Source organism: Diadema antillarum, unplaced genomic scaffold (assembly GCF_040938485.1).
Source record: "Diadema antillarum isolate AM-2024a unplaced genomic scaffold, OU_Dant_1.0 seq00000791_RagTag, whole genome shotgun sequence".
In the NCBI taxonomy this organism is placed as follows: domain Eukaryota; kingdom Metazoa; phylum Echinodermata; class Echinoidea; order Diadematoida; family Diadematidae; genus Diadema; species Diadema antillarum.
The window spans coordinates 1,612,023-1,629,052 of record NW_027271678.1 but is presented as its reverse complement, the minus strand read 5'-3'; the positions used below and the strand labels follow the sequence as shown (position 1 = coordinate 1,629,052).

At 37.6% G+C, this 17,030-nt stretch overlaps 1 protein-coding gene across 1 annotated transcript; it reads right to left on the bottom strand.

Annotated features, from left to right (window-relative positions):
• Window positions 1–7,899: 7,899 nt before the first annotated feature.
• On the bottom strand, window positions 7,900–16,746 carry LOC139739266 (leucine-rich repeat-containing protein 72-like). Its single transcript, XM_071649879.1, has 6 exons — window positions 16,560–16,746; window positions 15,120–15,320; window positions 13,407–13,545; window positions 12,686–12,775; window positions 10,136–10,331; window positions 7,900–8,324 (listed from the first exon to the last, which is right to left on the bottom strand). The coding sequence occupies exons 1-6, from the start codon at window positions 16,584–16,586 to the stop codon at window positions 8,153–8,155; spliced, it is 825 nt and encodes a 274-aa protein (XP_071505980.1). The 5' UTR covers window positions 16,587–16,746; the 3' UTR covers window positions 7,900–8,152.
• Between the last annotated feature and the right edge of the window lie 284 nt (window positions 16,747–17,030).

Below are 17,030 nucleotides of genomic sequence, written 5' to 3'. Positions count from 1 at the left end.
ATGTTACAGTTTGCCACATTGGGAGTCCAGCCTGGAATGTTATCATTGAGTGCCCGGAAGCAAGTCAAGTCAAGATTCGGCATTTTTTGAATAGTCAGATTTCATATGGACTCACTGGAAAGAATATTTTAAATCAAGAGAGTATTCCGTTGGATTCTCAGAGGAGCTGGTGTACACAAATCTCATGACTGTTTCATCATCTTTCAGATTTCATTGGTGGAGTGCTAATCCATCAGGACAGAGTGTGGCTGCTCCCATTAGTACATCTCTGTTGGTGTTTCCTTCACTCAGTTGCTCATCTCACAGTCTTACAATGCATCAAACCCAGCAGTCAGGAGTCGTATTCTGCAGTACAGTGTGAGTTGGTGTAGACTTCCCACAGGGAAACCATGTCCTCACAAAGCTACTGCCGTCTCTTGGTGACGTTTTACATATGTTTCATTTTCAGCGCAAGCCTTTTATCACACTCAGCCTATACTCATCGCGCCAATGGATGCAAAGGGGGAGATCTTGACTGTCCATCATGTTTTCGGAGAGCGCCATCATTGGTGGAAAGACTACAGTGTCTCCTCATCTCAATGTTACAAACTCATGAATTAAACTTGGTATTGACTACAGTGCTCTGACCAGCAGAGGGCGCCCTTTCAACATAATTCCTACATTAGCCAAAGGGGATCTGGCAGCATTGTCCAATAAGGAAAGCAGAAATTCTGAGTTCCTCTACCTAAACAGAACAGATTTAAATGTTGGACTTGTCTCATGCTTTGAACACCACTTGTCTGACTCAATCATGGAAAAGAAGATTCATATTTTAATGATCTATCATGATTTACCTGATTTAACTGTTTATGAACTTTATGTGTACATAAGATCTGTTTGTTTTGCATATTTTCACATTGAATACAAAAACATTTGTACAGGTTTTGATATATTACTGATGAGATAACTATACTTAGCCATGGGTGTGTAGCAAATATTACGCAGTCAAAAGTCATTCAAAGCTGTTTTTCTTGGAATGGAAGGGAGAGAGTGAAATGAGTTAGTTTGCAAACTTGAGAATACCGTCGTCTCATTTGACCCGTTGTTTGAGACGAGACTTGGGCCTTGGATTCTAGTGTGATGTGTGCATTTAAGGGTGCCAAATTTGTGCAAATCTGTTTGTTTTGTGTCCAGCGTTTTTTTGTCACGTTTAACCCAAGGGACGAGTCGAGAGTTTTCATGTTCAGAGAATGCAAAGAATGCAAAGAATGTTGTGATTGTTTCAATCAGATTCATGGCTCCAGGATATTTCTGGCAACAGTTCATTGCACAATGCATTTGATATTATCGACAAGTTATTATGACATTCAACTACAATTGTATTTGCTCAATTTCAGGTATTTCACCCTTATTTAATGATGAATTCTTGTCAGAGCTTGAACCAAGATAACATAATTACCAATCTTCTTTTTCCTTTGTACAGTGAACATCCTCATTATTTCATTCGACATTTTTGTGTACAAATTGCCAGTTATGTAAACATTTCAACTAGGGAAGAGATAGATACATGTCAGCTGTTTGGTCTAGCAATCATCTCATGCGAGACTAAATTTCTGAGGGTTATATTAATCAATCCATATTTAAAACAGCTTTTACAAATGTAATATTCAACTTGTTATTGACTGTTTACGTCTTTTTGCTACCCCCCTGCAGAATACCTATGAGGAATGTTATAAATAAAGCGTAGATTACAATTATCATTCTAATAAACCCATTTCTTTTTATATTCCTCTTCTCAACCTTCTTCTTGATTCATTTTGGATACTTCACTTATACAATTCACAGAGCTTACAAATGTCTGAAAAGAAGACCGAGTTAAAACACAGTTAGTTTTGTAAGAATATCCCATGGTGCACAATTTTTTTGAATTTGCAAAGTAGATTTAGGTTTTGATGTTTTTGTACTTTCCATGATACTATAAGGAAGGCATTATCTGTTTAGTTTCCAGTCTAAGCTCATGATGTAAATGCAAAAAGAAACTCTAGATTAAAGAAATAATAATGGTTATAATAATAATTATACTAGTAAATCAACACCTCATATCTGTAAGTACTGTCATTGTACATGTACTGTACAAGCTGAAATTTTCGCGTACAAATATTTTTGTGAATTGCTACTTGAAGGACATTTTTGCATGGTGTTAATTTCGCGGTTGCGAGGGTCTAACTGAACTTACTTATTCGTGTGTTGTTATTTTCACGTGTTGTAATTTTGGCGGTTCAAAGGTGATTTGCGAAATTCGTGAAAATTAAACCACTGCGAAAATTTCAGCTCGTACAGTATCTTGGTCATTTGGTTAATGTTGTAGAAAAAGCAAAATCGCCATAGATGAGATTATGAAAGGTGAAGTTTGAAAAAGTGCCTTCCATGTCACTCAGGAAAGGGACTGAAGGAATATTGGCAGTGAATTTAGTCTGGAGGTTGTCTCAACTTTACAATGGTAGAATGTACCAGGGGACCTTTTATAACAGGGTCATTCCACGAGACCCGACACCCACAAGTCATACAGCCCAGTAGTTTGACACTAGGCAGATAAAGCCCATGAGTTCGATACTAGGTACAGAACAGCCCACGAGTTCAACAGATACAACACGGGGCTTAATGTGTCAGTCTCATGGGCCTCGTTAGCTTAAGGCCACCGCACACTACACGATCAGACTGGTCTTAAAGTCTTAAGCCAAGCTGGGTCTTTAGACCAGTCGTACGACCGGACACCGCACACTATACGACCGAGTAGGCTTACGACTGTAATGCGTGCGCTTGCATTTTACTGCATTGTGAATGGCTGAAAGCCCACGACCAGTCGTAGAAATTCAACATGTCAAATCTCTACGACTGGCGCTAAGACCCAGTCGTACGACTGGAAACTGGCAAGACTGTGACGTCACACTTCCAGTCTAAAGGTCTTAAGACCGGTGAATCGGGGCAAAATCGTGTAGTGTGCGGCGGGCTTTAGTGTCGAACTCATGAGCTGTATAACTTGTGCACCTGTATGACTGATGGGTGTCGGTCTCATCACATGCACCTGTTATAACAAGGACCTGAAAAACGTAACCCTGTTACCTTTCTGGTTTGTCACAGTATCTGGGTACAAAAACAAAGAAGGAGAATGATTTTGGACTTAGAAAATCACCTTGTAAGGTTTTGATATGGCCTCTTTAAAACAAGATTCCAGTGTACAGGGAAGTCTTGTTATAACAAGGACCCAAAACATGACAATTACCTTGTTATATCAGGCTTCTCGCTTTATCAGAGTGCAAACACATAGAAAGGTATGGGACCTTCAAAATCAATAAATATAAGAGGGTTTTGTTTAATTCGACCTCTTTATAACGAGGTTCCACTGTACCTCAATTTAATGGCTGTAAAGTATCTCAGTTAACAGAATCTTGCTGTGTAGAACCATGAAATGAATTCAAAGGTAACAATATTATTTTTCTCTATGAGAATCTGTGTATATGAATTCTGTTTCGCAATTAGGAGTACCTGCTCTTAATTGTTGTCATGAAATTTTTTCCCTTTGCAGGGGAAAAAAAGTGAACTAAAATGTGTGAGAGGTTTTGCAGTATGGCCCCAATTGGTTTGTTTGTATTTTATCTAAAGTTTTATTCAGTGGCTAGCTCAGAGCATTGATTTTTAAAGTGACATGACTTTTGAGTCATTATTACAATGAAATATGATATATCCTTTGGTATTAGGCAAAAAAAGATCAAAGTTTTCAGGCATTGACTTGTTCTGGTCTGAATTAAGGCACTATAATTTGTCCACAGATTCTGTACTTTTAAATTCTGTATTTAGTGGTAATTTTCTATCTGCAGTAAGCTGACACTTATTGTCTTTGATAATTGCTTTGTATGAGGCGTATTGAATTTGGATTGTCAGAGAATTATGGAAATAATTTAATTTCCCACAACCATGTCCTAGAAATTGATTTTGTAAGAGAGTGAGATTTTGTTATAATTCTATCATGAATATTGAGCAGACTTGTCACCTTTGACCCACTTTCTATGTCATGTGTTCAGTTATTACTGTTGAAGTTAGCTATACTGAATTACCCAACATTTCACAAAAAGATTCCATTTTATGGACAATTAATAAATGAAATGAATGAATGAAATTTCAAAAATATTTTAATTTCGAATTGTATAGGTTTGAAGGTCATTTTATTCTCCAAAGAGAGACACACATGCTGGATGGTGTCAGATTATTAGGCATTGTTTGTATGTCAGTAGTCATTCTGTATTCTTCCCCTTTTAAATTTGGATCCGTCGGAAAAATGCTGTTGTAAAATTGTGAGACAAATCCAGCTATGGTGAATCTTGCTATTGCTTGCAGTGTCCTACACATTACCACTCATGGTGAGATGCCAAAAACGGGGTAAAATGAGTCAAATTTATCAAGTTCCAGGGAGAAACAAAGTGCCTATCAAAGTAGATGTCTATTTCTCTAAAGCACTGCTATCAGCTGTACAGTCACAGTATTACGTCAAGCAATAATTCTGTCTAGGTGTTCACATATTTTCATACGGCTGCATATTGTGATGTCATAAAGATATTGTGATGTCATAATAGACATTGTGACTTCATAAGACATCTGAAATTGTACAAATGCTTAGTTATATTCAGAGTGGATGTGTGTATGTGTGTGTGTGTGTTTGGGTCAGCAGCCTCCATTAGGACCAATGTCCCTGCAATGGTCTGTCTCTATTGGTCAGTTTTCAGAGACTAGTCAGACATGTCATATTTTCCTGGACGAGCCCGTGAATTTTTGGCAAGAAAGACTGTCACTGTGTGACAAGATTTGTGCCAACCATCATCGTTGCTGCCAGCATTGTCTTGTGTTAAGTGTCAACTCTTGATTTGGGAGTGAGGAGATTCTTGGTGGGATCTCTCATCTGTAAAACTTGAAAGTTAACATCATTTCTAAATGGAATTTGAAAATGTATTGAATGTGAGCAGCTTATAGGTTTGTAAGGTGATTCTCTGCGTCATCAGTTTTGCCCTGATCAATGAAATGAAATTCAGCTTTATCTGAACCCTATCGTGGCCAGAGGCATATTTCCATTAAAATTACAAAGTCATTATGACTGTTTGGAATTTGAGGAGACAAGTTATGATCATTTGATAGAAATTGCCGTAGTTCTAATGATAATTCAGATTTGTTGACTACCTTTTCTAACAGTCACCCTTTAATTACGATGAAATACGATGCCTCAAATGATGTTCCTGTGATGTTTGTCTCCGTAATGAATGAATTGAACCAGAGAAGTGTTACCTCTGTACAGAATGGTTTGGGTTAGACCGCTGTCAAATATTGTATATTCATATTGTACATTGAAGAACTCAACATAATGAGTGTATGGATCTCTCTGCCTTGGATATTATCAAATATTTGAATTTCATGGTTTTTGTCATCATAAACAACAGTAAGAGAAAACAAGCTTTGATAATAAAAAAAAATGACAAAATACTGAAATAATTGTATTCAGTGTCTCTTTCTGTGTGCATGTATCTGTTTAGAATCAGTCTTGGATTCTGTATCGATAATACACATTACAATTTATTTTGTTTGGGATTTAGTAATACAAATAACCTATACTACCTTTGAATCAGTCCAAAGATTGTTCCAAAAATACCTAATGTGGGTAATTAATACCAATTCCCTCAATGGTGTGTGTGTGCATGTTTTTGTACATTTATTACGAGCCATTTTATTCATCTGCAAACAGTTTTCAAATCAGTGTGATTGATACATTTCCAGTAGACATCTTGCACTCTCAAGTTCTCAGCCACATAATCAAACATCACAACTTTTTCAACAAGCCAAGTCATGGTTAGTGCATGTCCCGAACGATCCCTGAACCACAGACTTTCAAAGAACATGGAAAGGTCTCGTCATGAAGCACTCAAATGCCATCTTTGTAATCACTGTCAGTGAAATGCATGGAGAGCTTTTGTTACACATCTCAGATTCAATCACTTTCGACCTTATGTACAGTGGACTCCTGTTATAATGAAGTCCTTGGGACCGGCAGTTTTCTTTCGTTATATGTTATAACCGAACGAATAAACAACCAAAAAAAAAGAGAGAAAGAAATGGAGCGGATAATGTTGCAGCCTGAATTTTTACTTCGTTGTGACTGGAATTTTGTGTAACTGAGTTCATTATACACTACACAGGAGTGCGCTGTATATTCAGAGAAGTTCAGAAGATAACGTAATACATGTATTCTAGATAGAACTTGCCTGAAGACTCTTTCTGTTAGAAGTTGATGGCAAATTCACAGTCATTTTCAAATGGCCTTTCCTTTCGCACATCCACATATCACATCCATGAACTGACATATATTGCTCTTCTATCAACCCTTGCATACTAGAACATGGCATATTTTTTTTCATCTCAACAAAATCAAACCAATACAAAACAAAATTACCAACACATAAAGCAGCTATAATTTATTGGTAAAATATTCACATCATTATTTTTTACAATAGAAACATTATTTACAGTATTTACAATGTTTTATATAAAACATTTTGTATTGCTTTACAGTGAAATAAAAAGTTCACCAGCGATGGGAGCACTGAGGCTTTTACCGCGGCCACACTTTGTAAGTTATCAACGGTCCAAGCCAACAAAGAGGGCGCCCTTCAGTTTGCATAGTGGAGTGATGTAAGAAGAATGCCCAAGTCAGTTAAATCAAAGATACACCCAAACAAGTGACCTTCAGAAGAAATCAACTTCTGTCACAAAAAGGGTACTGAAAACAAAGCCTTTTGTATTTGAGTGCTCAAATTGAAGCCAAAATTGTAATCAGAGAAAACAACAGTCATTTTATTACTGCTACAGGTCATTCATGGCTGTACTCTTTCTTTCACATTAAAGTTGCTACGGCATTTTTTATGTTTTCTTGTGATTAAATTGCATTCAAAAAGAAGAGAACGAGGGTCAAACTGGGAGAGCAGCTAGGCGATACAATTTAAACAGAAGAGGAATTGGCTATAAGCATTGTAAAAGAGACTGCATTTCAAATGGATTTTTTGATAGATGCATACCATTCCTTACGTGTAACAAACATGTGAAGACTTGACAAAAAACAAAAAACAAAAAACAAAAAAAAAATCTTCTGCATCAGAAAATATAAATTTCTTTCCAGGAAAAGTTTCTTTTTTTTTTAATATACCACAATGTATCAATCTATTTTGTCAAACTTTACGTTGAAAACACAAGAAGCTTCATGCGAATTACAGATGAAAGAAAAGTACGATTTTTGAAAAAAAAAAAGTAATACAATCATATTTCTCATTACAAACACTTTCTAGTCATTGCAGTAACTCTTTCATGACAAATGCGACACATGAAACATTTTGTAACAAGGATGCCTACGAGCTTGCCGCCTGCTGATGTAAGCGGCACTGAGCCGACTATCACCATCAATACATCAACTATGGGGCTACATTTCCACCTGTTCTCTTGCAAATTTCTGTTTCCTCATGTGTCCTGATGTCAAGTGTAAATTAAAAGTCTATCACCAAAACCAAAAAAAATGTTCTCCTCTTGGAAGTGGTTTCTGGTCGTTGGTGACTATATAAACTTGACAGTGACTATCTTCTTTCAGCAGTGAGTATCATAAAGGGGCTGTACAGCACTGGTTGAGGCGAGGATTCAGCTTGTATGTTTTGTGAGACATTTAGAAATCACTCTATTGAATTATAACAGAGCATACAATTCTAAGGGGAATCAACATTTTATTTGATGAAAATCGGTTTTGAAATGAGTGAGATAAACACTAAAGCAAAGAGCCTAATAAAAAATCATGGCCTGTCAATTTTATTAGGATCGCTTTTTTATATCTCAGCCATTTCAAGGACAATTTTCATCAAATAAACCTTAAATCCTTCTTGCAATTACATGCTCTTTCATATTTCATTAGAGGTTTCTCATAATCTCACAAAAAAAATCTATAAATAAATCCTCACCTCAACCAGTACTGTACAGTCCCTTTAACTTCATAGCAACTATCTTGACAGTGACTATTTAAACTTGACAGTGACTATCTTCTCTTGATAATAACTATCTAAACTTGACGGTGACTATCTTCTCTTGATGACGACTATCTAAACTTGACGGTGACTATCTCTGTCTTCCTGTTGGACTCCAGTCCCTTGTTCATCCTTCGTTCCTCTGCTCTGGGAGCCTTGGACCAATCAAAGTGAGAGAACTCCATGATGGATCTCTTCACAGCTCTCTCAGCCACAGCCTCCTCTGATTTCTCTCTCGGTGGACTGCCACAGACCATGAACAAATCATAGAATAACAATCATAATATATATATTTTGTACCCCAAGGGGATGGCTAGTAACTGATCAGTGGGAATCAGTGGGAATGCTGGGGGATGATTGTTTCAATCCTTGTGGGATTCATTTAAGAGTACATTATATATCTACAATGTATTGTTGTGTGAAAATCATTTGCTTCAGAATGGTCTCATATTCAAGTAATGTTCAGTTTGATATTTCCAGGTTAGCATGCCTGTACAGTGTCGGGGCACTAATCTGCACATTACTTGAATATGAGACTGTTCTGAAGCAAATAATTTTCACACAACAATAGATGTAATGTACTCTAAAACGAATCCCACAAGAATTGGGACAATCATCTCCCAGCATTCCCACTGATTCCCACTGATCAGTTACTAGCCTTCCCCTTTAAGCTGAGAAAGTCTTGTATTTACTTTGGGGCCTATTCCAAACAAGCCTGAAAGGCTTTAATTGGTCCCCCACAATAAATTTATACTATGACTCGAATATGTAATGATTGTTGTTTTTAATGTGGAAATAAATGAAATGAAAATACACTCTCAAAGAACTAAAATCAATGCCAACAAATGTATCAACATACAGTCAACTCTGCATAAGTTAATGGCATAAATGTTGACAAATAAGTAAAGTCTACCAATTAAAAAGGTCCCAAATTTACTTTCAGTGTGTAATTCATATGTACAAGTAGAAGACAAATATCATCAAATTCATGGCATTTTTCTCTGTCGAGGCAATGTCACCTTGCCCAGAGTTGACTGTAGGTCTTTTAAATGTGGCCATTTCTATTACAGCTGCTCTCAAATTACCTTTTACAGGTGTCTTTTACTTCAGTCAACCTTGCACAAGTCAAATACTTCCTCAAGTTGAAGGTCTTTTCACTTCCTCTTTTCTTTATAATCTATTGAGTTTAATCACTCATAAGTCATATTTTCTCTAAGTCGAAGCTATTTCTTCTGTCCAATCAGATTTGATTGGTTATAAGCAAGGTTGATTGTAGTACCAACATATGTATCTTAACTGTATTGTGTCCTTTGAATGACTCTATATCTTACTTTTAGCAATCTTGACTTTTAACTTTTCTTTTTAACTTCTTTTTTTCTGCGGTGGCTCATTCAGGCCACTAAAATCTTTTGATTTGAAATTGTGGCTGTCCAAAAGAGAAATTCATTGACAAAAAAAAAACAAAAAACAAAAAAAAAACATTTTGACTCTTACTTGTCTGGCCCAGCCACAAAGAGATTTAGTCTTTTGATTTTTGGTGGCCGAACATTAATTTCTTGTGGCCCGATCCACTGGGTCACCAGGCCACCACTAATGCAGAGCCTTGGCTTTATAGGCAAAGCTAAATTTGAAGACACAACATCAAACTATTTTCAGCATTTGATCAATCCTCCATCCCTCGCGGTAATTTGATCATGCAACGTAAAAAAATCCTCATGGCATGACAAAGTGAAAACACAAATCATGAGCAATGTAATCTGCGTCTCATCATGCAAAAAAAAAAAGAACAATAAATAAAAAATTACCCTATCACTAGATAGAGCAACATCATCAACAGCATCTTAGATGACAAAAATGTGTGCTGCTGTTTTCCATATGATTTTTCTCATGATGTGTCCAAAAATTCTGACCTTTTGAGAGACTATCCCTTTAAATATGTCTAACTGTGATCAAGTCTTCTCTAGATCCCAATCATAATTTTGTCTTGTGTGATCTTTATGGTATTGCTTAGCATTCTGCACTAACACCACATTTCTACAACACATCCCTCCTACCTGAAGAAATTATTGGCGACCTCTCTGTCTGAAGCCATGGTCAAGTTGGAGGCTCTGGTCTCCATGGCAACGCCCTCATCCTGAGATGGTTGGACCGGTCCCTGGCAGCGACGCCCAAAGGCGATGGTCTCCAGTAAAGCCTGTCGGTCCTGCTGGTAGAGCTTGGCAGCCTCCTCCCTCTCAGACTTGAGAACCTCTGAGACAATCACAAGGGAGACAGAGAGGTTTTATGTTGGGGAGGAGTTGTTACTTTACATTAGTCAACAGCACAATTAATAGTGAAGTATGAAATAAGACAGTCATACAGAGTCTCCATTCTGCTCAAGATGTACTGTAAAACAAGGACTGTTCATGTGCATTTTAATTTCGTGAATTTCGTGAGAGTTGAGTTTTGTGAAATTAAAATGCATGCTAACGATCTTGTCTACACTATATTGCATTGAATGTTACAGGCAACTTGAGAATATTTCATTGTGTGAATAAAGCCGTTGGCTCTCATTAATGAAAAGTCATGTCGTGAAAATCATGTTTTACAATAAATTGGGAATGGGTTCGTTACTTTATGTAAGTCAACAGCACAATCAATGGTGAGGCGAGAAATAATACAGTCATAATGAACTCTCTATTTTGCTCAAGATGTTATATCATTGCAATGCGCAGGCGCTGCTTACACAGTGGGTGTTATGTGTACTACACGTACATCACAGATGCTCAGGTCAAGGAGCTGCTGGGTGTGAGATTTTGCAGTGCATCAGCACCGCCCACGGAGCAAAGTGACCACAACACCAGGGAGGGTGTTGGGTGTGTGTGTGTGTGTGTGTGGGGGGGGGGGGGGGGTGTCCCCTGGTCCCACAGTAAGGAGCTAAGGTATTTTAAGTTGCAAATTGTGTGATCTTGCCAATATTAAACATACTTTCTTGGTGTATACTGCTGAAAAAGATATCATGTCAAAACTAGACCTTTTTGGTCATTGGAAGTCAATGTTTTCTTGTGATTTATGAGGGAAGGGGGGGGGGGGGAGTTTGTGATGCATGAAAAAAAGCTTGTAAGGCATGTGAACCTGAGAAAGACCTCTAAGACCCGAGTCACAAGCCTAAGGCGTGAGACTTGGTAGCACTGGGAGGGTGGGTTGACTTAACATCACCATATGCCAGGGTTTAAACAACTACTGTAAAAGTGGATATTTTCGCACGACTAATTTTTCGCGCTCGGCTGGGTAAAAAGAGTTTCACATGTTTTTAATTCATGGAATCAACACAACAACTACTGTAACATATGATAAGCAAAAATATTTGCGTACATATATTTTCGCACCAGTTTCTGTAGTAGCGCAAAAATTTCAACACCGCGAAAATTTCTACTTTTACATCAATGCACAGTAATCACTTTTATACACATCATAATGAGGGAACACATTTTTTTGTTATGTTCTGTTTCTAATGGATGGAAAAGAAAGTCCGACCACATATCAAATGTGTGGATGAATATTGAGAGATTTACTACGTCTCATTGTCTGCCATTATATCTCAAATTTACAAATATTTCTCACAACACCAAAAAATATGACAATGATTTTAGGGAATCATTTCTCCAAAGCACATGGACAAGATAATCTAAAGTGATGATGAAGGCTGACCTAAGTACAAACTTTTCTTGGGTTCAAACATTCCAATTTTTTCTGTCTTCCTTCATTCAGCAGTCATTAAAATACATATGTATTTTTTTAATAGTGACTCATGACATGGGTGTATAACAAGCAGTTCCGTCATTTATCTGATATCTTTACTGATACTTCAGAGGACAACTCAAAATGTTCTCTTCAATCATAATTTTATGACTCCACTATATCTCACCATGTCAGTGCGTAGGGTTCTAGGTAGATTGTTGTATTTAAGGTAAATATCCTCAAGTCCTGAATGTTTTTTTGACATCAATCCAGTAAAATGAAATTGTAAACAAGCTTGAATTCAGTACATTTTGCTCTTAAATGAAATCTCAAATTCTTCAAAGAAAGGAAAAAGGTACACTTCAATTGGAATTTTAATGCATGGAAACCAAAATGGGTGGACTAACACTCTGCAAGTTTACAATCTCTGACCAATATTTTTTCCAGTATTAAATCACACTTGTGGAATACACTTAGTAGCCTCATTGTGGATGACAGTTTCTATCATGCTTACAGAGCTAGAACCAAAGAGCTTTTCCCCAGCAACTACTAGAGTGCGGACTCTTCATACGCCCAGTACTATTGTTTTATGAGCGCACAGGGAGCACAGGATGACAATGAGGCGTTAGGCTCTCCCCCTCGAGCTAACACGCTAGCAAACGAGCAACCGTGGAGCAGCTAAATCAAGAAGTGTGTACTTGCATAAAAGTTAAAATACGCACTGTAGATATTACTTCAGTACGCAAAGTCCGCCATTACTACGTGGGTAATGGGAGCCCCATGAAATCCCTGACACCATTATATAGTTCGCCCTCTAGTGGTGGAGAGGGGAAAAATCTTTTTGGCTATAGGACAATGTGAAGACCCATTACCATTAAACTTACCTTGTCTATCCAGAAGCTGTAGGGGTGGGGTGTGGAAGATGACATAGTGACGATATTCCGTCTCCTGAGCCAAAGGATTCTGGGACAAGTCTGGGAGAGAGAAAGACACAGGTGGTAGTGGAAGCTACGGAATCTAGGAAACATTAGAAATCAAAGCCATGGTATGAGTACATCTTCATTTTGATGAATCAATGAAACAAGGGATTGTATAGTTTTTGGTTCAGACCTAACTTCAGATTTCTACCATTATTATTATTTCTTCTTTTTTTGTGTGTGAGATAATGAGAAACCTCTTCTGAAATATGAAAAAGCATGTCATTACAAGGGGGATTCAATCAACGTTTATTAGATGAACATTGGTTTTGAAATGGCTGAGATATCCAAAACAGAGCAATACTAATAAAAACTGGGAACCACATTTTATCAAAGGCTTTGTTTACATTATTTTTGGCCGTCTCAGCCATTCCAAAACCGCCATTCCAAAACCGAGTTTTATCTAATAAAGTTTGAATTCCTCATAGAATGGTGTGCTCTGTATCATTTCATAAGTGGTTTCTTGGTATCTCACAAACAAAGTTTAAAGCCCAATCCTCATCTCTGCCAATACCATACCATTTCTTAAAGTTCTTAGGAGACTAAAGCATCGTGGTCAAGCCATAAAGTATTTCAATCCATAGCGTGACACTGACAAACCTTCATTGCAGCCGAGTCCATGACTTACTCAGAGTGTGGAGAGCTTGCAAGGCTCGAAGCTCAGTGACCGTCTCCTCCAGCTTGGTCAATTGATTGTTGTGTAGCATCAACACCCTCAGGTTGGTCAGAGGGGCTAGGAGTCCAGAAACACTGACCAGTTCATTGTCCTGTCAAGCAAGCAAAAATAAATAAATAAATAAATAAATAAATAAATAAATAAATAAATAAATAAATAAATAAATAAATGCATACATAAATACATAAATATATACATAAATATATAAATAAATACATAAATAAATAAATTAACTAATCAATTAATTAATAAAAGGTCAAGAAGTCATATCAAATCTGTAACACTGTAGCATGTGGACAGATTACATTCAATATGGTTCAATTTGCATCCAGCTTAATCATACCTGCAAACCCAAAATTCACAAAATAGGAATAACTGGGAGGAAATGATGCATATATTGGAATTGGGCTAATCTCTCAAGCACTTTATGTACCTCTATCGTAATTATTATGATTATTATAACTATTAGCAGGTGCCAAAGTAGGAGCATAAGGTTGAATGCAAAGTCTTCTTTTCATACGAATAGGCTGTTCCCATTGCATGCATAATATGCTAGCAGATGTATGTGCACATTTTGATAATGTCTGTGTGGATTTCATTGACCGCAATACTGCTTGTAAAAGTTGTAAAAAATTTTGAGAGCCATGGTATTGGGGAAAACAGTCTGTTAATGTCAAAACTCTCACAAGTACATGAAGAAGGGTAGCTCCATTACCCATGACTTTTGTTTGCTGTTGTTTATTCTGCACTTGTGAAACACAACTGCTCTTGTAAATACACTAATGCAGCATACAGGGCTAGAGGAAGCACAAATTTTGAAACTTTGAACTGTGTAGCCCCTCCAGGAAAATTGTACTTGTATGTCTCAACTAAAAAATAAAAAATACATAGAAAAAACTTAGTCATTCGTATCATACCTCGTAGTCCACAGGCTAAATTGCATATATAACATTACAAATACTATGTACAGACAAATTCAAACCTTAAAGACAGTTGTAAACAAAATAAAATATTTACATATGTGATGAAAATGAGTGAGGAGACATTGTGATTACACAAATCAACAGGTTGAGCAATACCCGATTAAGGCAATATAATCATATAACATACACAATAAAGACGTATTAAACACTTTAATGGCATACAATCGTGGCGAGTGGTTTGTGCGGCACGGAGACGAACGCAACACGCTGCCTCCCCCATTCTGTATCAAATGTAGTGACCCCGAATGAGAATAGCGCTGGCTCAATGGGTCAGCGAACAACACTCTAGACTACAAGAGCTCTGTGCTACAAATTTCCTGACCCAAAATGGCTGTCCGAGCGAACCACGAGAGCTTCTGAATGGACGCACATTCTCAGTGCGCATGCGCATGAAGAGAGGCCAAAAGAGCCACGTGTTTTCTGGCCTCTCTCCTCCAATCACCGCAGCTCGTTGTCACAATGTTTGTGTATGATGCGTACACACACACGCACATACACACACGTGTCTCAGTGGCAGCATTGTCCCACACGTTTACGGATATAGCACTGAGTCTGGCATTGCGCAATTGCATGCACAAACTTCGGTCGTTCGGAGTTTACGTACCATTAGGGATGACGATCGGCTGCCTTTAATAAACAACCAGAAAACGCTTGAAAGAAAAAAAAAAGTGTAAATTTTCACCTGGAGGTAAAGTTCTGTCAGACGGTAATTGATTGAAAGACAGTTGATCCTCCTCAGTTTATTTCCATTGAGCCAAAGTCTGTTCAGCAGCTTGTACTGGCCAAGGTCACTGACCTCTGTTAGCCCTTGGTTGCTAAGATACAGCTCAGTGACATCAAGATCCTTTCTGATGCCCTGTTGGCTCATCTGGTCTTCAATCAGCTGAAAAACAAAACAAAAACAAGATGAAATCAGATGAATTCCCTTTAATTTCTTTAACTCAAGGGAGGGAAGGGGTAGGGAGCGGAGTGATGAACAGAATAAAACATATTCCCATTCATATTTTCAAGCATATGGCACAGTGTGCCCGGTTGATACCCTTTGTTGACTATTGCTAGTCACCTGGTGCTGGTGCAAACCACGAGAGGTCGGCATCATTCGCCTGTTTTCTTGTGTGGATGGGTAGGGGGACCACTTCACGGCTGCCAGGTTGGCTACCCGCTCTTTGCGATGAATGAATGAATGAAGTGGGATCTTTTACATGCGTGGGTCATGGCTAACACACACACACGGGACCCCCCATTTAATTTGATCACAAGGTTTTAATCGCAGTGAACACTTCAATTATGAAGCAGCAGCAAAATACAATGTGATTTACATGATGGCAAAATGATACAACAGTCAACACAATTAAAATCAGGGAGCAATTTGTGAGGAATATGTATGGTACATTTATCATGAGATTTTTACTTGCCTTGATATAGGGGTCTACTTTTACCGTAAGAAATTACTAAATAACCTAGACTAGTTAATTTACTGAAGATACTGGAACAGTGCTCTTTATTGTAGCAGAAATTTTACCACTAAAAATATACCACTTTATTACTGCAATTACTAGATCTAGAGGGCTAGAGGCTATAAATTTACCAGTTACCACCTGTGTATGATACATATCATATCTCATGATGGTGTTGCGGTCAAGGAAGTTGACGGGATCGGGAATAACATGTAAGAAATGATTGCTGGTTCATCGGACCAAGGAGCTTCTCCTTCTTCTTCTTCGTGTGTAGGTCTACTGTCTAAACACCCCTTAGTAGGGGCCAACAGGACAGGGGGTGAGCTGGTGTTAAATTGCGCAGAGAGAGAAGTGTGGGGTCTAGCACTGTCTGTAGTTGCTTTGCTCCTGGATGTATTGTAGGGTTGCTGAGATGAGTCCTTGTTTGTGATGTTAGAAACTGTTGATGGGAGTGAGTTCCAGTCTATGCTCCAAGCTCCTTGTTCAGACAGTGACAATGTAAAAAGACCTCTTCAGTAAGTTCAGGCGCAACATAACAATCAGGTAATCATGTTGTATTTTACATCACTCCAATTTTAATTACTGGGACTAGGCAGAGATATAAAAATTTGTACACTATCTGATGTAGAACCACTAGACCATCAGTGTTACACATAAAACATTACCTTCACTGACGTTGAAGATGCTGCCATTCTGTCCTGTTTATTTCCAAGAAATCGTAAAGCGTACTGAATGCTTACGGCTCTACATCAAAACTACGCAAATTCAATTTCGTAATTCCAACCAGAGTCATAATTGCGGTAGGACTATCATCTCGAGTGAGGGAAAACAACGAGAGAACGAACAGTAAACACACGTAGATCTACGTATCACTCTACACACCAACGCAACACAGCTAGCACACGACTCTTTGATGTTTTCAAGCTGCCTTGGACACCTAGCCATAAAGATTGATTATAATAAAATATTTTTGTTTGTAATAATTTATTTTTTTAAAGTTTAATGCGAATATATTTTTAAAATTTTGAAAATTATTTTTTAAATGAATTTTATTTTACTTATCATGATTAAGAATATAAATATATCATGGATCAGAGAGAATTTTTTGAACTTGGCAAATACAAATTGATGTACGG

Excerpts from the sequence above, each read along its gene's own strand:
- LOC139739266 (XM_071649879.1), bottom strand. The coding sequence starts at position 16,586 with ATGGCAGCATCTTCAACGTCAGTGAAG. Across the intron at positions 15,321-16,559 it reads CATCTTCAACGTCAGTGAAG|CTGATTGAAGACCAGATGAG; the intron begins GTAATGTTTTAT and ends TTTGTTTTTCAG. Across the intron at positions 13,546-15,119 it reads TGACAGAACTTTACCTCCAG|GACAATGAACTGGTCAGTGT; the intron begins GTGAAAATTTAC and ends CTTGCTTGACAG.